The 23,096-nt window shown below is 41.7% G+C and overlaps 1 protein-coding gene across 3 annotated transcripts in view; it reads right to left on the bottom strand.

Annotated features, from left to right (window-relative positions):
* PDGFD (platelet derived growth factor D) overlaps positions 1-23,096 on the bottom strand; it is a 148,453-nt gene that overhangs the window by 28,201 nt on the left and 97,156 nt on the right. For 2 of the 3 annotated variants that reach the window (XM_075491024.1, XM_075491026.1), the window contains exon 4: positions 4,466-4,525. The exons of the other annotated variant lie outside the window; for it this stretch is intronic. In XM_075491024.1, the coding sequence (XP_075347139.1) occupies positions 4,466-4,525 (60 nt within the window). The remainder of the gene's footprint in view (positions 1-4,465; positions 4,526-23,096) is intronic. 3 annotated transcript variants of the gene reach the window in all.

The following is a 23,096-nucleotide window of genomic DNA, read 5'->3' as shown; positions in this document are numbered from 1 at the left end:
ACCTTTCAAAAGTGAGGGAGATGGTGAAGGGATGCTGAAGAAACAGCAGCATAAAAACCAGGCCATAGGTGTGTGGCTTAGATGATGTGAGAGTTTTTTTTCACGTGTTCAACTGCACATTTCATTACAGAACTGCAGGTCAGACTGAATTTGCAGGGCATTTCAAACTCATACAGGCAGCAGGGATTCCCCATTTTCTTTTCATATAAAAGCTCCTACTCAAGAGATTTGTGCAAACTCGTTCACACACAGAAGAAAGCTTAACTTTTTCTAAGTGACAGCCAAGTCAAGAGGAATTATTTCAACAGCTCAGATAGATAACCTACTGGCAGTGACATCATGTGACAGGCCCAAAAGCGACTTCAAAGCTGCCAACCCAACTGCCTCTCTTTTGTCCTGCCAAGAACAAGGCGCTAGCTTTAGAAGAGCTTGTGCTCATCGTAATCTGGCGTCTGAGATCACATCCACAGGGAGGGCAAGAGGAAGAGTGAAATGCAAGAAGCAGTGAAGAGCAAGGATTTTCCACATTATGTACCTCTTCTACGTTTCTTAAAAGCAATGAATGCATTTTTAATTTCATGGAACACAAAGGTATGTTTTTTGTCAGTGCTTTTACCCTTAATTTCTATTCCCCCCATTCTTTTATATTTTCTATCTGCATTGTGAAGCTGACAGGCAGTTCAATGTGCATCACAGTCGTTTGTTGGCCATAACATTACTTCACAAATAATGGAATTTTGTTTCCTTTTTTTTCTGGGTTTGCGATGCTGGTTTAAGGGCAGAAGTATTGGTTTTAGCTTTCTGAGAAAAAAAAAAAACAAGAAATATGGTTCTGTAATAAAGATATCAGACAAGGAAGAATAAATTTGCTCACCCCTAATTTTTCATTCTGAGAGTTGTAATGTACCCAGATCCTAAAATGAGTCTTTGGGTTGCCTGTGGGTTTGAGGGACAAAACTTGGATCTGCCATGCTAACTGAGTATCAGCAGAACAGTATGTCATCTTGTCAGCAACTGACAGGTCTGAGTTTGTCCTTCTGCCCCTCAGGACCACAGCAGAATCCCTGAACCTTTCTCTCCTGAAGAAAACGGATGTCCTCGGACTTTTTCCTTGGTGCCTTTGGGAAAAATTACTCAACCTCTCTACCTTATTTTCCCTGAGGATAAGAAAGGGCTAGTGGGTACAACGCACGCCCAGTGGAAGAAGGTATGTTTTATTAGATAGGGCATGGCATAGGAAAACCAATGAAACTGGGGTTCTGCTTCTGGTTTAGCTGTAGGTTTACATGTGACCTTGGGCATCAGCTTGCTACCTGTAATATTTGTACTGAACTTCCCTCCCTGTAATATTTGTACTGAACTTCCCTACCTGTAACACATTAACAACAACTTTTCAGAAACAAAGAGATATGAAAGATAAATAAACTTTTTTTCAATATGCAAAGAAAACGGGATTATACTCTGGTTTATTGTGCGGTTTACAAAGTTAAGGAGGATAACTAACATGGCGTTTACTATATATTTGATCTCATTTTCATAGTTACCTAATGAGGGAGCCCTAGGCTTACATTTTCAAACATCAGCCTACCATATTTTTAAACAAAATATTCTATCATCACACAGATTTTTTTTCCAGCCCCATATTAGAATGAAAAATGAGTTTATGTCTTTCAGTAAAATGTCTTTCAGAAAAGGCTGAGGTACTTAATGCCTTCTTTGCCTCAGTCTTTATTAGCAGGGCCGAATGTTCTATGGGTACCCAGCCCCTGGAGTTGGAAGATAGGGATGGGGACCAGACTGGAGCCCCCATTATCCAGGGGGAAATGGTGAGTGACCTGCTGCACCACTTAGACACTCACAAGTCTATGGGGCCTGATGAGATCCACCCGAGAGTGTTGAAGGAGCTGGCAGATGTGCTCACCAAGCCCCTTTCCATCATTTACCAGCAGTCCTGGCTAACTGGGGAAGTCCCTGCTGACTGGAGATTAGCGAATGTGACACCCATCTTCAAGAAGGGCCGGAAGGAGGACCCGGGGAACTACAGGCCTGTCAGCCTGACCTCGGTGCTGGGGAAGCTGATGGAGCAGATCATCCTGAGTGCTATCACACGGCATGTAGAGAATAACCAGGGGATCAGGCCCAGCCAGCATGGGTTCAGGAAAGGCAGGTCCTGCTTGACCAACCTGATCTCCTTCTATGATAAGGTGACCCGCCTAGTGGATGAGGGGAAGTCTGTGGATGTTGTCTATCTAGACTTCAGTAAAGCCTTTGACACGGTTTCCCACGGCATTCTCCTGGAGAAACTGGCTGCTCATGGCTTGGACGGGTGTACTCTTCGCTGGGTAAAGAACTGGCTGGACGGCCGGGCCCAGAGAGTGGTGGTGAATGGAGTTTACTCCGGTTGGCAGCTGGTCACAAGCGGTGTTCCCCAGGGCTCGGTGTTGGGGCCAGTTCTGTTTAACATCTTTATCAATGATCTGGACGAAGGGATCGAGTGCACTCTCAGTAAGTTTGCAGACGACACCAAGTTGTGTGGGAGTGTTGATCTGCTGGAGGGTAGGCAGGCTCTGCAGAGGGACCTGGACAGGCTGGATCGATGGGCTGGGGTGAATTGTATGAGGTTTAACAAGGCCAAGTGCAAGGTCCTGCACTTGGGCCACAGCAACCCCATGCAACGCTACAGGCTTGGGGAAGAGTGGCTGGAAAGCTGCCTGGCAGAGAAGGACCTGGGGGTGTTGGTTGACAGCCGCCTGAATATGAGCCAGCAGTGTGCCCAGGCGGCCAAGAAGGCCAATGGCATCCTGGCCTGTATCAAAAATAGCGTGGCCAGCAGGACTAGGGAAGTGATTGTGCCCCTGTACTCGGCACTGGTGAGGCCGCACCTCGAATACTGTGTTCAGTTTTGGGCCCCCCACTACAAGAGGGATATTGAGGTACTGGAGCGCGTACAGAGAAGGGCAACGAAGCTGGTGAAGGGTCTGGAGCAGAAGTCTTATGAGGAGCGGCTGAGGGAGCTGGGACTGTTTAGCCTGGAGAAAAGGAGGCTGAGGGGAGACCTCATCGCTCTCTACAACTACCTGAAAGGAGGTTGTAGAGAGGTGGGGGTCGGTCTCTTCTCCCAGGTAACAAGTGATAGGACAAGAGGAAATGGCCTCAAGTTGCGCCAGGGGAGGTTTAGACTGGATATTAGGAAATTTTTCTTCACCGAGAGGGTTATCAAGCATTGGAACAGACTGCCCAGGGAAGTGGTTGAGTCGCCATCCCTGGAGGTATTTAAAGGACGTTTGGATGAGGTACTTAGAGACATGGTGTAGTGATGGTTTTTGGCAGTGTTAGGTTTATGGTTGGACTCGATGATCTTAAAGGTCTTTTCCAACCTATATGATTCTGTGATTCTGTGATTCTGTGAAAATAATGTTTTAGCATCTCGTGCTTGGCACATCCAGTAGATCTCAGCCCTGCTAACATTACTACTCAGGACTTTCAGCACAATTAGGTCAAGGCTATCAATGCATCATATCATGAAGGGCAAGTGTCATTTGCAAACTCAAGGGTAAACACAAGTGAGATTGGCTTAACCTCTTCTAATTTTGGCAATACAGAATTTTCTCTCTACTCGCTGCCTGGCTTGGACACTAATCAGTAGAATTTACCCATAGTTTATTTACTGCTCCTCCACTGGCAACTCCTGGCAGCTACTGTAACAAAGGTGCAATCACTAAACGCTCTTCCATGAATGCTCCAAGCATTGGTCTCAAGACTGCTTTGAGCGCTTATCCTCGTCTAATGTGCTTTAAGAGGAGTTTATAAGAGCTGTGACGTGTGCTGACCAGCCAGCAGAGCACACACAAGAGGACTGCCCATACTACGAATGCTGATGCTACATTGCCATTCCCCAGAATTTAACTTTACTTGGGAAATGAAAGAGGGGACAGATTCTTGGCCAATGATGCAAATCAAATGTAATAAAGAGAAAAATAAAATTTTATACTGGATTACTTGTTTTCTTTTTTTTTTTTCAAGTCGCATTTCACTGCTGAATATGGATACTTCAGATATAATATTTGATTACAAACACTTAAAAAAATCTCAGTCTTGACAATGAAAAGCTAGATCCATTTTCCTGCCAGCCTGTTTTAAGTATTGTCTTCTATTTAGGTCAAGACATTTTACAATTGAAAATTGTAAGGAGTTTATCCTGTACTTTCATCTTGGCAAGATGAGTCTGAAAACAAGAAACGTTTCCCAATGGCTATCTCATGTGGTTACAACAGCTGATGGCATATCCCGAATCTTTTCTCCTTAAAAACACACTAGTTGATTCCAGTATGAGTTGGATAAACACTTCTTGCATCCTCTGCCAAAGGTGAATACATCATTCCTCTGTGCAGCTGCCATTTTAGTGAGTTTGATCCAAGTCGTCCTATCAATCCATCCATGGGCAAAGTAGTAACAAATTACTTACTGAGACAGAGCTTGTGACTGACTCCCAGTTGGTTTCTGAGGCTGCATGCTGGAAATCATCCTAAGGGGAAAAACCCACAGGAAAAGTCACCATTAAGGCAATGTCCTAAATTAACTGCAGAACCTAAAAAAATGTCTCAGCATCCAACGTCTGTCACCTTTTACAACCCTCTTTAATGCAAGAGGCCCTTGTCATGTGTCATTCCTATATAATGCTACTTGCATTCAGGTTCCTCCCTTTTCATTGTTTATAAACTAGCTCCTTGTAAGCTTGCTGGGGCAAGGATAGGTATTATTAGTATTTGTAATATGCTATACGCTGCTTTGCATAGCAGGACCTAATCTGGTCAAGGCCATTACATTCATCTTCCAACATAAATATTAAACAGCACCTCTGTATGTCTACAATCAGAGTGTTAATGCTGTTCCCCAAACTGATCCGTTCTGGAAAGAATGTGGACATGCTAATACATTGGTATTACTTAGCCAAGGTGAAAAGCAGGGTAATCTAATCCATTTGAAATGTAGTCCTAACATGACTGTACTGCTTTTGGTGCTTGTGCTGAACAGGGCTTGCTCATCTGTGCAGAGCACTGAATGGCACTATGTACTTTACATCAAAAAACACAGTCACAGTACATTCACACTAGAAGTATCATCGCACAAACCCCCTGGGTATTTATGATTAATTTGAGCACAGGGATGGGATTCATCTCATCTACCTTTGGACATCTACAAAGCAAACTTCTAATCTAGTCGCTCTTGTTTCCATTTTAGGGTGCAGATCACCTGATCTATTTTAAAAGCTTAATTTGGGATGACATTGCATCCTAAAAATGCTTTTTTCTCTCCATTGTCTATAAAGGGAGCCTGGGAGGACTAGCTTAGATACAGATGTCAAAATCGTAGATATTGACATGTGGTCACCTGAATCCCAATCCCCTTGTCTGATGAGTGATGGGCAATCATTACTTAAATAATAAAGAAGCCATTTCTTTACTCTTTTGGCAGTTTTACTCATTTCCAACTGGAATAATTAAACCATGAAAAATGGAAAAAAAGGCAGCATTACAGAATGGTTATTAAAAACACACGTGCAGTGAATAGCTAATGATCAGCATGAATAGGTAGGTAAGGAAAGTGGACTGAAGTGACAGCATACCAAGATTTTAATTTCTAATAACAGAATTTATAATGAAAGGATTTAAAGAAGATGGATCAATGCCTGGGCTCACCATTTTACACTGATTCAGTGTCTGCTACGCATTTTTTAAGTTGGCAAATGAAAGAGAAAATGGAAGGGTAGCTGGTCAGCTGATGCTCTCCGGACTCAGTGCTGCATTGGACCATACATATATGCATATATTCAATTATTTCTTCAGAATGCAAAAGAGAAAATTGATCACATAATCTGCTAAGTCATCACTAAAATTCTCCTTTAGTCAAGAAGGAACAGAGCCACTTTCAGATCCAGACTTGATATACATAGTATTTTAATGTTTCTCATTTACTATAGAAAAATATTCAAACGTCCCAAAAGTCACAAGATTGTTTATTTAATACTGTTACTGTTTCTTCTTCCTTAAAATGTTCCTTTCTTTCAAATTTGAGGCAGCAAAACTGTAGTGATTTCTTCAGTACTTAAGATTAGTAGAAGTTAAGAAACCCCATCCCACTATAGTGTCACTAAGTGACCACTGAAACTGCAGGGCTATTAAAACATTAATAATTAAAGTGGTCATTTTATTCTAGGAATACAGAAGCAAAACATTATTGGTGAATTATTTAATGTAGATTTTTTCTTATAAACAATAAAGAGATCTGCAAATGCTATGAGCAGGTCATAAATAATTCAGGAGCACTGGGCTACCTTGGCCACATTCTCTACACATTTGGTTGCCCAGTTCTTGACAAGCCACGATTTAAAGTACATAAAAATGGATTTGAAAAGCTCATGGATCCTCTGTTAATGGTTGCCAGTTGCAAAACTTGGAAATAATTTCCTCTCTGTCATTAGCTTCCATTTAGCACTTCCAGAAAAAAATGGCATTGAGTTCTGAGGCATTATTTTAAAACAGGAACAATCTGCCTCATTGAATGTATGGAAAAGACCGTAGACAAGGAATAATTTTGTGTTTGAAGTGACGGTCCCCTTGTGTAATCTAATTGTAGACATCAAAACTGTTTCTTTAGTCTATGATTCTTTGAGATGGTTGATGCCAGGGAACCCCTCCAAAACCCTGAGATAGAAGTGTACCACCTGCTTCTTGGATCTCAAACCTGATGACTGCACATTTTGACTCTGTGATTATATTTCATCTGCATAAACTATTCACAACTATATGGCTTTGTTCCACCATCACTCAAGGCAGCTGCAGTCATTCTTGGCTTCTCAGAGCTTTCAACCTCTACAGTTTGAAGATTATTATTATCTATGGCTTCTGCTTGTAGCTATTTCAAGTAATAATATCAAAGTGGTTCTCATCATTACAAAACCCTCTCCTCTGTTCTCACCATTGTCCCTAGCAGAACCTGAAGGACAAATCTATTTTCAGTGCTATCTATTCAATTCATACTACCTTGTTTATTTGAATTTGCATAGGATCACTTGGCTATTGTTTTCTCAATTACTTAAAATGACATTAGAACTTTTAGTTAAAACATTTAAAAAAATTACATCTTTTTTAACGGAATACTGGAAAATCAGGGTGGTAATAATTTGATTACATCACCCTGACAACAGTGCTTTTATTTTCATATGTGTGTCATGGTAACATAACATTACATGAGACTTTAGCAAAGCACTGCATTAACTGTTCTACAAGCAGCAAAAATACAGGCAAAGCAACAGGGCTACCAATGACCTTCTGATAGCAGCTACTTTTATTGAAGAAAAAAGACTTCCATACCTCAACCTCCAAAATTACACCTCAGCACGACAAATCCTGAGTCAGTGCTTAGAGTTAAATATGTATGGACATTGCTATATTGTTCTTGGCTTTGTTTCAGACAAGATAAGCTACTCTCGCCTTTGCAGACTGACTTTTTCTATAGCCTGTCTCCCACCACTGATCTCCAATAAGTGACAAGGAGTCACGGGGAATATTCTTTGTTTCACCTAGGGCTTTCACAAGTGGAGATGATGAGGCAAAATCACTGCTATCAAGGATACACGAGACGGCACAGCCAGGTAGCACTGGTTGCTGAGGAAGACGGTTTGCAATCTGGGGGTCCATGACCTGCAGCAGCACAGGCTCTTCCAGGCTCAAGCCGTGCGGTTTGGCAGGGTCAGAAGGAACAGGGAGGCACCAGGAAAGCACCAGGGATGAGGCCGGGAAGCTCGCCAGTTTGAGATGCATGTTGTCCATGACTCACTTTGCTGTACCACAAATATGGCAAAACATGTGAGTCCACTCAGCCATGCTGAATTACTGCCTGGTCCTAAAATCAAAAGCAAGAAGCACTTTCTAACATTTCTGTGATTCTTCATTTTTTACATACTTTACCACTGTAGTCCAATCTTTTGTCATCTTGGTGCTCGACATCTATGAGGCATGATGCCTGGGACAGGCAATAACTGGGCGCAACACACTGGCAGTTCCCTCCAGTGAAAAGAAGCAGCCCCATATCTTTATAAGCTCTTCTCTGAACTCTTTCTCCTAATCTGCGGGTCCCTGGCGTAATAGGATTAGGTTAGGTGAAAGATTGTTTATTTGCCAAAACTACTATAAACTATGGCTAACAAAAGGTGAGGTGATGCTCTCCACTTCAGGGAGCAGGAAGGGTTCACAAAAGAGTTGTGCTTAAGAAGACCCCAGACAGCATCCTAGACTGACATTTAGGGCCTACCAAGTTTAATAAGGTCCTCTCCTGAAGGAGCAACCTTCTCTACTGTGACCTTGTCATGGGAGTGGAAGAGAAGTGAGGGGGGGAAGGTAAAAATGCAGGCATGTTCTTGGGGCAAGTAAACATGAGAAAGAGGAAGAAAGAAACAAACTAAGGAAAAATGAACATAGAGAAGATGAATGTGTTGGGCTCTGTCTGTAGTCACCTCATTTGTGATATTTAGATGCCATAGCTATAAACTATACAACAGAGAAGCAGCTTCTAGAAGTTTGCAGAGGAACAGGGCTAAGGGATGTACTGAGGCACAAAGCAGATCCTGCAAAACCAAATCAGAGATGAAATAGGGCTCAAATGTTCAAAGAGGTCCAGTGCAGAAACAAAAAGAAGTCAAAATCTCTCACTGGAACATACAAATTAGGGCCTAGGACAGTGGAAGGTCTGTAAGGAAAACCTAGGGTAAATTATAACTTGAAGAAAAAGAGATTAAATTATCCTAACATTTAAATTAATAAAAGGAAACCCACTGATAGCTATTTTTTAACAGTAGTCAACATGCATCTACTGCATTCAGAGCTGTTTGCGGACAAGTAGCTGATAAGCAGATAAACTTGTAGTTAGTAATAATAAATTATAATAATCTGGAAATAAGGTCTTTCTTTTTTTCCCTGTAACAAGAAATAGTACCAATCTTTTATCTGAACATTGAATTTATAGATATTACATTTTATATACAAAGCAACAGGTATTTCAAGCAAATAAAACCCAAACTCAGAACACACTGTGTAACAGCAATAGTGTTAGGTAAGTAAGAGGCAAAAGAAAAGTCATTGTTCCATTTAAAAGAATGCTGTGATAAATACTCAAGTTTGTACACTTCCACTGATTAATTATAATTTCTCATGTGGCATTTTAGTACACTCCAATTTCTATACTTAAAGATAAATAAATGTATAGAGATGTACACTTTGAAATATCTTTTTCTTTTACCATACTTTCAATCCATCACATTGCTAGGTTTCATTTTCATATCAGAATGATATTTATTACCACTTGTCCTAAGGATGCGAAAAATACGTATTTTCCTACAGCAGGCTACTCACTAGGAATTCAGAGGCTGCTTTTTTCTTACCTACAGTAATGGCCAAACCACTGCTCTGTTTATTTCTGGTGACCAGGCTTTAAAATAAAAGATGCTGAATTTGGAAACCATGCAACAATGATTATTTGTAATCTGGAAATCATGCCCTGCAATGAGACACTAAATGGATGCCAGCGTCTTTCAAGAAGGTTAGAGGCACCTTAATCTTGTCTCTCCAGATAACTACAAGAGGCCGTTACCAATGTTAACAAGCTCTTTTATCGAGCAGTGCAAGGATTTAACAAAATCAGGTGGCTGTAATCTGAAGGCAGTAATATTCAGACTGGAAGTACGAGCATATTTTACCACTAATGACAACTATTACTGGAACAGATAAGAATGAATAAATAACTTTAACCATATTGAACATTCCTTTCTATTTCTTGGTGTAGTCCCATAAAGGCAGGCCATCCATGACACCACTATTTTAAAGTCAGTAACAAAAGGTCAGACAGCCACCAAAGTGTCTGATCCCAAATGTGATAGTATGATTCTTGCCCTTTAAAAAAAGACATAAATTGAGTTCCTGAAGCCCAGTTGCTACTAGATATCAGTAGCTACAACCTTATCAGTTATGACTAAGTTAATACTAGTGCAAAATGACATAAAATCACTCTTGATTTGTTCTGACACATTTACTAGCTCTAACTGAGCCGGAAGCACAAGATACTTAAAAATTCAAAAGTTTAAGGCTGTAATAATGATTTAGGTTGACGGCAGTTTGATACATTTATTTATGAAAAGTTGAAGTAAAACTGAAGCAGAAAAATATATTTAATAACAGTTATGTTTGGTCAATACTTCTCTTCATCCTTCACCTCGTTTTGGAATTAGGCATTGCTGGGTGCATAAGAGTGCCCAAGACATTGACATTTAAATGATCTCTCTAAAAGGTCAGATAATACTTGCTCAAATGAGACAATAGCTATGCCTTTGAAAAATCAGATGTCATCTAACACTACACTGCCCATGAGCACGCCATTTGATGCGCATACCCACAAGAGAGTGCACAGGACTTCACTGCCATGCTGTGCAAATTGTGCATTACCTCCAATTTTTCTGTTTATCACAGAGGCCTGTCCTTATATCTCCATGTACAAGGGATTTCATTGGCTAATAGCTACTCTGGTGCATACTGCAGTTAAGCAACTGTAAAAAAAATAAATCAACTAACATTCATTGTAAATACTCTGCAATCCCTCCTTTGCCATTTTTGCCTGAATGGCAAATTTTACTTCTGCAATTAAACACTGGGACACAAAACCTGAAAGGCTCTTCCAGGTCACCACTTCCAAACCCCTCAGACTGGCTGGCTGTTTCCAAGCTAAATTTATCTTTATTGCACTTATGTAAGCGCCAGCTTTGTCCTTTTCTTCCTCTCCCGAGTTTCCTTCATGCAGTACTTCTGAAGAGATGTTATATCTCCTCTCAGCATCCGTTTTATTACACTAAGCAAGCCAAGTTGTCTTGGCCCTCAGTAAGAAATGTCCTCTTTTCCCCCGACTGTCCTGTAGCTGTTCCCTGAACACAGTCCAGGAAAGATGTGGTTGCTCCGTACTATGGGGACCAAAACTGTACAAAGTATTCCAGAAAAGATGCAACTACCGCCTCATTGGTCCTATGCCTAGTACACCCAGAAACTTTCTTCTGCCCTCTTTGCTAATCAGTGAGATGCCATTTAACAGCAAATGTTTTTGTTATTAATCTCTACATGAGTGACCCCTTTGCTCTTTTTGGGCTGTTGCATTTCACTGCAAATCAATTCTCTGGTGCTCAAGGTCACGCAGTTCTCCTCTCTGATACTCTGATTTTCCCATTCATGAGCAATGCACTTCAGCTCTGTGTGTGCTGCAAAAGCCATTAAAACGCTACTCTGACAGGTTGTGCTCTGGTCCCTAAAAAACCAAAAAAATAAAACCAATCATAAGATCAACCCTTTAGAAACTCCCATTACAGAGCTCTCCCTGGCTGGATACTCCCTTTTTCATTACAGCACACTGTCTCCCCTTTGACTGCCTCGTGGCTCTTTTATTAATTGCCATCTCCTCCAGTGTAAGTGATTGTTTCCTGTGTGGCACCGGGTGAGATGCTCCTCTGAAGTCCAATTAGATTTGCTATACAGCATTTCCTTCCTCTCCAGACTATCCTCCAGTCTGGCATGAGCTCCTTTGATAAAGAGACGTGGAGTTTTTTTCTAGTTTCCTGTATCTTTATCCACCTTCTCTGCTAACAAGTGCCCCGTAACCTTTCTAGGTCAGACTAATGAGTGTGCAGTTGCCCTGGCCACTCTCCTGCCATTGGTGTAATATCTGTCACTGCATTCGCCATTTCCACGTGAGCCCTGGCTCACCTTATCTCACTCCAGCGATGCAAGCCAGGTGCTTCAAGCTCAGACTGCGGCTGCTCCCTGCTGCCTTTATATCACTATTGTATAGAAAGGGAGACTTGCTTTCAGCAGTGACTCTTCGTGCCTTATGGTCTGCACTGCCCACCTCTTGGCAGTGACAGTGGAGGGTGCTGAAGGCAATCAGGCTCTTTCTCACCTTGGTTCAGTGTCTAAGCACACCTGGGCCACAGCGCTGGCCCATTTTGCAGAGCTTGCTCGTCCCCCTGTGATGCCCCATGCCAGCTCTGCCAGGGCAGTGGGGAGCGGACATCAAGAGGGGTCCTGGTCAGTGCGATGCTGCACATGAAAATGGTGTCGAGGAGCTGCTAGGTGGAAAAGAGCTTGGGAGGAGTGACCCCAGGAGCCAAACACTTGGTCCCAGGTCTGAGTCTAGTGCCCTTGAGAGGACTTTGGTGAACTTCTGCCATGCTGACGGACAGGTTTTTGGAAAAGGCTTCCCTGGTAATAGGTGAATCTGCCCTGAGCAAAACCAAAAAAGCTGACACTTCACTTGCCCGGCAGTGTCCAGGTGGGCAAAAAAGTCTTTAAGAGTTTTAACAGAAGGCAGTGACAGCTGGTTATTTCAGGTCCTCCTTCTTGGTGTGACTCATACCAAACGGGAATGTACTAAGAGGCCCCAGTACTAGGGGTAGAAGGAAAAATATTAATGAAAGAAAACCTCCTAGGAGCTAGCTATTAATTTTCTGTCTTCTTTCCATTTGGGTTTCTACTTAGTTTTTACAGATTTAAGCAGGCTCTATAATCAGTGGAAAATAATCATTAACAAATACAGCCTAATTTCATTTAATACTCCAAGTTTTCCGTTGTTCTACTAGGAGGATCTGCTAAGTGCTCTGACATGCACACTCACATTTTCAGATGTGATTTGGGAGAAACATGGGAGGAATAATAATAATAATAATAATAATAATAATAATAATAATAATAATAATGAAAAACTCTAATGGAGCTAAGCAAATTTAATTCCAAAGCTGAGGACACAATGTAAAAACGTACTGGTAAGGGACATTAGCTGTCCTAGCAGCAATCCCAGCCTATTGATTTTTTGTGAAGGATCCATTTGTTTTTGAGATCTCTCCCAGAGGATGATGTTTAATTCTGCAGTAAGCATGCAGCAGGAGCATGTGTTATGTTTCACAGATAACGCAAAGCAAAACAATTTGTTCACCCTCCTGCTTTGACTGGAAGGCATTGCGTTTTCTAGGACAACAAGAAAGGACCGCTATACAAACTTTCTAAGATGATAACAATAATCATAAAAATAGCAAGAATACATAATCTCTGAAGAATACAAGAATCATTTTCTCTTAGCTTTTCCAGGTTTTTGATGGGATCAAAAGCAGTTGATTTATTGCAAGCAGCATGGGATACTGCTTATTGGGAATTTCTTTTAACTTGATTTTCATCAAACAGCCTAGAGTAAGGAAAAGAAAACTATTTGGACTGGACTTCCAGCCCCAGATCTATTCCAAAAAAATGCCATTGCTGTTGAAGCTAAATACAAGTACCTTCGGAACAGTCACGCTTCTCATTTCTCTTATGCATTATTCTTACAAATATCAGTTATAAGTAACACTATGAATGAAGACTAGGTAAAAAAGTGAACACCTTACATTTGCCACATTTTTGTAAACAATCTGACTAAACCATGTTACCGTTTTTGGGATCAGCTTACCAAAAGCCAGCCTGGGAAATCCTTCTAAACACCAAACTGAGACCATGATCTCAGGACCAGGAAGGTGTGTACTGGGTCCGAATTAGTGTGTGACACTTTTTATTTAAATTCTGACTAAATACAAGCATAACCAAATAGACTAAGGATGGCTGTAGAATTATAATAGGCTAAATATTTTTCAGGCAATGAAAATCAAGAGGAACAGTTTATTCCAGTTTTATACTAATGACCTGGAAAATGTCACAGAAGTTGAAGCTGGAAAAAAAAAAAGTTGGAAATAAAATAAAGTTATAAACACCATTTAATACAAAGAAATACGCTGAGACTACCAGAGGTCAGAAGCAGAGGCAGGAAAGAAAAATAAGCTTTCATTTAGAAGAATGTAAATGGAGAAAAAGGTACAAGCCATAAACTCTATTTGATGGCACACATGGACTCAGAAAGGAACTCATGCCAAGAGCCTTGGCTGAGCAAAGAAGAAAAACATGAAACTAATTTGCAATGTGACATGGTGGCACGGCATGCAGGGCGACCTACGCCTGCACACACAGAGATCTCCCCCAGGGTGCGGGGAGATGCTCTCCCCATACCAACGGGATACCACACCACCACAAATCACCAAGAGGATACCAGACCACCACAAGTCACCACCTCCAAGGGGACCATGGGCAGAGGTGGGGCCTCTCCTCACTGATGGGGGTGTGTGAACATCTGCATGTCTTCACCCTCTTCCCATGGGTGCAGGACAGGGTCATGCTTAGCAGAGAGCGAGGTCTGCGGGTGCAAGTGGCTCCTCTGGAAGCCAAAGATGGGTATTCTCCAGACAACAGGCACAGCCAGTTAGTTTTAACCTACTTGGGTGTGATGCCAGTATCAATAAAAATTGCAGTAGGTAGCTTCATACCCCATCTATGAAGACACCAAGGTGGCACCAAACCCATGCCATCCTGGCCTCACAGTGCTGGTCTGAGCAGGCCACGTTTTTAGGCTGTCCACCTCCATCAGAAAAGCAGGCTTATGGGGAGAAAACATGGGGAGAGCAGTCTTGCACCCTCCGGCAGAAAGACTTTGCTCTGTGGTTCAAAAACTCTAAGTCTTTCCTGAACACCAGACAGCATTTTTAATCTACCAAACCTACAGTCTGTTGAGTTTTTACTGCTGGTTTTAACACAGCCCTCTTACCCACCCTGTCCATCTTTGTTCAGGATGACAAACCCTCCTGGACAGCCACTGCACCACCAGAAGACCAGCAGCCGTGCAAGCCTCCAGATTTCAGCTGCTGGCATTACAAGCTTTTAATCTATTTCTTAACGCACCTGGAAAATGTACCTGAACCAGCACTGAGCTAGCAACGCCAGCACACAAAGTTGCTGCTAAGGTGGGAAAGCAGAGTGTTTACTTTCACATATTTCTGATGGAGATAAATTACATATATAGGGAGCAGAGTGTCCTATTTTCTGCTGCCTTATATTATCTGCCCTGATTGCTCTTTTTTTTTTTTTCTCCCTCCAGAGCTTTATAATACCAATTTTTCTGTATAAACTCATGCATATGCAGAAAAGGGGTGGAAGGCCTGAATAAGAATATGACCGATACATCCAGGCTGTTCACTAACCATGAGCATAAGATAAGGACATAAGACCTTGTGTTCATCATGCCTGCCTACAGGACAGGCGACTCAGAGCTAATACGGACATGTAGTACAATGCACATTTTGAAATAAGGATCTCATTTCTAGTCAGGTGCAAAAGTTTCACATCATCTGTAAAACCAGCAATTACTTTCTGTTTGGTTTAGGTACCCATACCTACACAGTATTCCCAATTTCTGTTCACTTCTAGAGAAAGCAAAGTTTTCAGCAGCCTATTTCCATCACTAGCAGCCTCTTCAGCATGCAACACAAACCATACGGAGCAGTCAGACTATCTGTCCTCATAGTGTCCAGGTTCTTCCAAGCATTTTTTTGTTTCAAGTTTATTGGCCAGACCTTGGTGTGAGATAAATTTTTGTGGCCCAAAGGTGGTTGTTTTACCCTGCCTTACAGCAGTTGAAAAATTAGCTTCATTCTTTCTAGGCTTTTTTCCCAAGTTTAAGGGGTTTTTGTTCTTTTTATTTTTTTCTCAAAGATAAGATTCTTTTTTAAAATTACCCTTAAGTTTGCAAACATTGAACCCCAGGTCTCACAGATGCCGCTGACTCTGTCACTCATGGTGCTGTCAAGCAGTGACGAGAAAATGAAAGAAAAGACTGACCTCCATGTAAGAACTTTTGGGCTACATCTATATTAGTAAATAAAATGAGGTAGAGATTGATCAAACATGGTATGGCTCATGTCCTAGGACATAACTATTACCCTGCAGAACAGAGTCGTCACAAAAAACTGCATATTGGAAGCAGCCCAAGCCCCGTGCTGGCCCCAAACTAGCCATGGTAAAAATGTGAGAGTGCAAACAACCTTGTGCCTATGCTTTGGCTCACATCCAGCCTGTTTAATAGCCTTTGCTGACAATCTGGGATGCACAGACTTCTTTATTAGAGGGTGTGATCCTGCAAGAACTTGCATTTACGCTTCATTATATGACTGATGGTTGGACAACAATGGTGCCTAGAATCAAGAACACGCAATGAGACAACACGGTGCCTGATTCCTACAGTCTGAGAGAAGCTTTCATTACAGAGTATTTTTTACCACACGTCACCTAAGAAATACATCAGGACACAAATATTAATTAAAAGGAAGTATTTTTATAGCTGCCAAGATCAGAAGTATTATTAAAAAAAAAAGGCTTCTGCAGCTTAAGAAAAGAGGACCTGGAAAATAAGTTTTGTCTGCTACAAAACATCAATTTGTACAATTAAAATATTTCCCCAAACAAAAACTATTAAAATGAAAAAACCCTGTTGTCGAGGGTCACAGAAAAATTGGATGTTATTTGATTCTGCTGAAAATGATCTGACAACAAGATACACAAATTCCATAGATCTAAAAATTATTCTTAGCTTCCAGTGCTGCAGATGAGTTGCAAAATCTGACCCTGTGTAGTTACAGGCTCAGACCTTCTCTAATTAAGCACTGACTGGTAATCAAACTGACAATCAAGGAAAACAGAACTGCATTTTTCTTGGTATTACAAGAGATAGGAAATGTGGTAGGTCTTTTTTTTGGCATGGCATGTATGTTCAAAATCAGTTCAGCATGGAGAGAAATGTGTGGGTTGAAAGATAGAGAGGGGGTTGTAGGCAAAGGATTGTGGTAACAACACAGGCACTGGGTTTGAGGAGGTGTTCAGTTCAGTAGCACAAAGCTCAGCACCAGGCAGGGGCTTATTTTATGTAACAGTGTCATTTAGCCAAAAATTTTCTAGTAAGATTTATCCTATTTATCCTATCAAGTCTAAAGTGACAAGAACCTTGCAAATAATAAAAGATGTGTGTGTGAATATGCATGTGTAAGGGAAACAGAAACACTCTGTGACATACCTGTCATCTGTGTTATTATGAAAACATGCATGGACTTTATCAAGTGCTTGGAGCAAAACAGAAGGTTGTGAATTTAATAAAGATGTATGCATAGAAAATACAAATCAGATTTATACAGCGCCGTGACTGTCTTTGGAAATGTGGTATATAGCATGAAGGTCATTGAAGCTAGAAGCAATGTGCTGAGCAAAGAACAGTGCCAGCCTGCAAACACACCAGCTTCTCCAGCATGGAGGAAAGACCTTCTCTGATGACCTGTGCCTGGAACTGCAGAGTCAGAATAAGACTAAGAATTGTTAAAAGGAAGTGTCGAGGTCCCAAGGGCTCCAGCTATGATGCAGCCCGAGGAGGAAGGGAGGGATGAGAATAGCTACCAGCCTTCTCCCACCCACCAAACCAGTTGCAAGTGGCACGGCGTGGTCTGAAGCTGATTTTTGCTGTTTCATCTTCCTGGTTTGCAATCTGGGATTGCTGTTCTCCATTTTGTAATCATACAATTTCTTAAACTAGAGAGGACCTCAGGTAAGTCTGGCAGGCACGGAAAAAGCACGCATCCAAATAAAAGAGCGTAGTGGACAAACCCCTTTGTTCATCAGTCTCAGCCTGGCCATGCAGCCCACCCCGCTGGCACAGTGTCCCAGACTGCAAGCAGGAACAACACAGCGTGCCTCTGTAGCATCTTTTAGAAGTTAATCTCGTGGCATTTTACAAAGCCTTGTTGTGCCTGTCTTCGAGGTGGGAAGATCTGAGGCTGTGGGAAGGCGTCAGGGCAGGCAGCAGCGGAGCCTGGCCCAGAGCCGTGGCTGCGAGGCCAGCACACTCCCCGAGGGCACCATGCTGCATCCAAACCTACAGGTAACACAACAGCAGGCATGGCCGTCTTCACCGAGGACGTGGAAAAATCACAATTATTATCACAACCCAGCAAGGGGAAAGTTCATCCTGGAAAAACACAACCTAATGTGTTCCTAAATTACGTGCTGAGCGGAAGGAGGAACCTAGAAAACTTGGGACCTCAAAGATGGACGGAGCAGATAGAGGAAAACACATTAAAAGACACATTCCCAGTATCAGGGCAACCAAGATGGCCACTGCCATATAGACCTGCCTAAGCAGCGTACCGTGGCAGGTGACCCTCCACCCATACACAGCCCCGGTGACACTTGAACCACCAGATTCAGCTCCCTTCACTAACACCGAGACATTGTAAAAAGCTGGGAAAATATGGGGAAGTGTTGAAAAGAATATTAAAAAAACTCTGTGGGGATTGGATAGCCTGAATTTTGGGGAAAAATTAAAAGCTAAATACAGACATCATTGCTCGCTTATTAAGCAAAGAAGTGTGAGAGCACTCTGCAAAGACCTGAAGGAGACAGACACCCACGACAAAGAGAACAGAATTCTTTATCATAAATTAGGAAGGAATACAATTGCAGGCAATGGTATGGCATTAAAAAAAGGAAAATTAAAACTGATTATCAAAGAAAAAATGTCTTTCTGACAGAGATTTATTAGTCTATGGTTTAATCTCCCGTGAGGTATGCTCCTATGCTTGTTATGTTTAAGAATCATACTACACGAATAACCAATAAATTTACAATACAGAAAATTCTTGTCCTTAGAGAAAAATGGGCTGAATGACCTCGCATCTTTAGATTATCAGATTCTATGTTTGGCTGCATTACACATTACTGAACAAGAAAAAGTTTACAACCCCCCCTAAATTTAGACTTGGAAATCTTAGAAGAATCAGTATTATTTGATTCAGGGCTGTAAGTATTTTCCAGCAGTTACAGCTGTTGCAACAAACAAGGCAAAGATTTATTCTGTAAGCAATTAAGCATGCATTATACACAACGCATTGTTTTCCCTGGCTTGTCAAAAACGACAAACACGTTGAAGAGTGCTAAGGTTGAAACAGACCCTGCAACCCAAACTTGGGCTAGATGAGTACAAGAGCAGGATTGTGCTGCCAGGCTTTGTAAGGTAATGTTGACACATGGTTGAATAAATAGTATTACCAGAATACAAAATGTGAAGTTGAGCCTAGGAGCCCACCTCTCCACAAGACTGTGAAGACAAGCAATTCTTGTTTTGATTTAAAAGACAACTTGGAACGAACACTTGCTGGGATGGGTTTTCACAAGTTCCTCAGTGCAGGCTGGAGGTCTAGCATGTTTCAGTTCACCAGTCACTTCCTCTGGAAGTCTGTCAGAAGAAAATCCTGAAAGCAGACTGACTTCCTACTCTTCTCCAACACAGTTGGCACACATTAAAGTTAAGCTGCACCTTCAGCTTTCTTAGAAACTCTAGAGAAGAGGCTGCTCAACAGGAACAGGGTCTAGGAAGAACAGGCCATTTCCTCTTCCCTTGTGGCCACGGTGCTAGGAAGAACCAGCCTTGCCACACAGAAGCACCAGGAGTTAATTAACATCTCTTTGCAGCATTGTAATACAACCTTAGTGCCTAATTAACCTTTTTACAGAATCAAACATGGCATCTCTGTTCTCCCTACAAATTTGTCATCTATATCTAGATTTCTATAAAACACTCTCCAAAGTTACCAAACCAAAATAAAAGTTCTTCATATATTATCATCATTCCACATGCTAACATTCCTCAACTGTTGGTAAAGTGGAATTAAAGGATAGAATATGGATTTACAGAGACAGCATTAGGTCCTCAAGTCAACAATCTAAAATAGTCCCACTGTTCAACCAAACAGCTTATGTGATGGAGAGGTTAATGAGTGCTGTTAAAAAAGTTTGACAGTGTAAACTCACCTCATGTTCGTACACACTGATGTGTGGTTTAGGGTAAACTTAGGTGAGAATGGTTGGATTTAACCTTCCTCTTTAGTGTAGACCCAGAGAGGTCCACACATCTACCAGCAGCACTGATGGGGTGTTTGTGGCATGTCCAGTTTGCTACTGTATTTCCCATCTCTCCTTCTGGTCCCCTCCTAATGGTCAACTTTAAGCAGACAAATTAGCTACAAGGTCCTTCCGTGTTTTCTAACAGGAGCTGTATTGGGACTGCTATTGGCCTGTCCCTGTTGCAGCATCGAAATACCATGTCCAAGCTATTGATATTTTCTGTTTGGTTACACAGACATGGGAAACAAAGTCAGGGAACAGGATGGCCTTTACCCTCTCCTAGGTTATGCTCATTATGGCACAGAAAATGTACCCTTTCATTTCATGCACAATTTTCAGTGCTGGATCCAGCCTAACTTTCTGCTACCTATATATGCTTAACGTTAATTAAGAAAATTGCTTTATGGATACCCTGAAAAAGCTGTCCAACATATGTGGTAAGTAGCATTACTGATTTTAAGACTGGCAAGCTCTAAAAAGAGCCTTAAATCATAAATCCTTTTTAAAACTAATTGATTTGCCCAGAGTAGTTTTAGTACAAAAATATCTTGAATATTCTCCATCCATTTTTTAATCACCAGTCATTCACAAGACTTCCAAACTGTTAGGAATCATTGATTTATTTCTCTAATTATCAATGGTTACTTGAGCTTTTTCCAACAAGGTTGGGGATGGGTTTCATTTCCTACTTGTCCAATAGCACAGTTTTGCCACTGACCAGTAATTAATGAACTCTGGATCACTGGAAGCCTACTTGGAGTATACTGCTCTGTATTTTTATTTAACAGAGATTGCCTGACCCTAACTGACATTTGAAGAACAGGGAAAAGATTAGCTTTCATATAGAATCTTTTTATGTACCCAGCTATGTTAGGACTAGGAACTGATTATGAACTGGGAAGCAGCATGGGCATGCAAGCTGATGGGGCAGACAATTCACCATGAATCTTCACACATCCCCTCACGCAGCCAAGCACAGTGGCAAGATCATGGCCAGTTGCTTTGAGACTGGGGTTCACTTCATTCATTTAATTAAAAAAACCAAAGTCACTGTTCTGCCAGTATTACACACTTCCCAACAACTGCAACATTCCTGCGGCCCTTATCTACTATTCTTACACATTATGTAGTTCTTTGATCTCACCACTAATATGGTTGCATGCTTCTTGGAATTTGCATCTTCCAATTTTCTTCTGCTGTATTTTGCAAGAAATCATGTTGATGCTGAATAAGGCTGTTGAGCTTCTAAAAGAATAAACTATGGGGTTTTTTGCCTAACATGGGTAACCCTCTTGTACTGAACATGATGGTCTTTTTCTGTTTTTGCTTTTGTATCTCTAACTTACCTTGGAAAAGTAGGAATTTTCTGCTTGGGTCACTGACTTCCTCAGGAATTCTTAAAACAGGTAAGCATTGCCAGTGGGAAATGCAGTCCCTCAAAATCTAAAGCGGTCCTAAATGAACAATGCCTCTAAGTCTTGTTAGAGTCAACTATTTGGGACAGAATACTGGATTTGAAAGTAACACGCTTGTGTTTGTATAATCCTTCGAAGATATAAAGTGCTACATTTTCTTGTCCTTGGCCACTGCCACAAGTTTGGTGAATTCTCAAGCAGTGCACTATTTGATTAAAGATGTAGCATTTTCAACAGGAATTGGACTTCAACAGAATTGCTGTTATGTTAAGACAGATTGATGACAATGTCCTGCAAAGGAGTCACACTTTAACTGAGCTGTCAACAAATCGGGGACAGAGGAGAGCAAACGGCCAGTTCTCCACCATGCTGTTCAAACAACAAAACTGCCAAGCACACATGCTTGCAGCTGGGAAAACACAGACACTAAGGTCTATTTTCCTTTCCGATTAAAACAATTGTTGTATCAGTTGAAGTCTGACAGCTTCCAGGAGCTTCTGTGTGCTTACTGGGTCCTGCTGCTTCTGGTTTTGGTATCTTCCTTGCCAGAAGGTCTGTATTTCCCTGGCTATAACTCAATTCCTCACCCGTGTTCCCGGCTGACTCCTTTCACCTTTGATACATACCCAAACCCAGCCCTACTGCTCCTCAAGTTCACAGTCAGAGGTTTTGCCAAAAGAGGCTGATGTATTAATATAGCCCTACTTTTGCCCTGCTTTCTACCTGATCCACACCTGCCTTCCCTCCTCTCCTAGACCCAGTCTTTCCTACTTTAGGTCCACTGTTTAAAGTCTCCAATTCATCTGCCTCCTTTCCTTCCTAACCATGCTGCCACAACTCCTCTGGTTTACACAAATCCCTCCTTCCTTTCATTCCCTTGTTAAAAATGTTTCCTTAATTGCCATTCACCCTTCTTCAGTCCAAATGAAACTACTGTAATGAACAAGTGACACATGGACATCTTCCTGGTAAAGATGGAAGGCTTCTTCTTCCTCATCTTTCATCATGTATCTGCTAAGTTTGATATTGTCAGTCACACCCTCTCTGTCCTTTGGCTTTTTTATTTTTCCTTTCAGCTTTCAAGAACCTTTGCTCGTTTGGGTCTTCTTCTGCCTCTTTGACCACATTGCCTTTTGGCATTTCTGCTGCCTTCTCTCTCTCTGTGGACTTGCCTCTTTCACTGTGTGTGTTTGCCTTACCCACAATTACCTTTATTTCTGAACTTGGACTATACATAACTCTCCTCCCTTGCCTTTGCTGCTGCCGCTGTTTCATTGCCATTCCTGCATGATCCTGTGTCAGTCCTTCCCTCTAGTACTTGTAGCATCCTCTGATGCCAAGCTGCTGGTGATTCCTCTTCTCCCTGAAACCTACCTTTGTTCATCACTCTCTTATCAGTATCACCTCTGACTTACAAATGGCTTTAGAAATTAGGACACAAGTCAGGGAGACTCCTAATGAAATTTAAAATTCAGCGAGTCACATAGTAGAAGGATTGGGACCAATCCTTGTGTCTGGGACAATAGGAGTAAACATGGAAGGGGCATCAGACCTTCAGAAGAGACCTGCCAAGAGAAGTATTACATTAGACCACAACCTAGGGAAAACTGGGAGAAGATGCAGTCTGGGACAACTGACTGTCAAGTGTTGGGCCACGTCAGGTCATAGCTTTGACCACAGCCCCCACGGCTCCCTCTGACTCAAACACTGCATTCAGCTGGTGGGTCACAGGCCTGAAAACCTGCAAGGTTTTCCACCAGAGGAGATGGGGTGGGCAAGACTTAGGAGGTAGGCA

The sequence above is a fragment of the Mycteria americana genome, chromosome 1, assembly GCF_035582795.1.
Source record: "Mycteria americana isolate JAX WOST 10 ecotype Jacksonville Zoo and Gardens chromosome 1, USCA_MyAme_1.0, whole genome shotgun sequence".
NCBI lineage: Eukaryota > Metazoa > Chordata > Aves > Ciconiiformes > Ciconiidae > Mycteria > Mycteria americana.
This window is presented reverse-complemented; position numbering and strand designations above follow the sequence as displayed.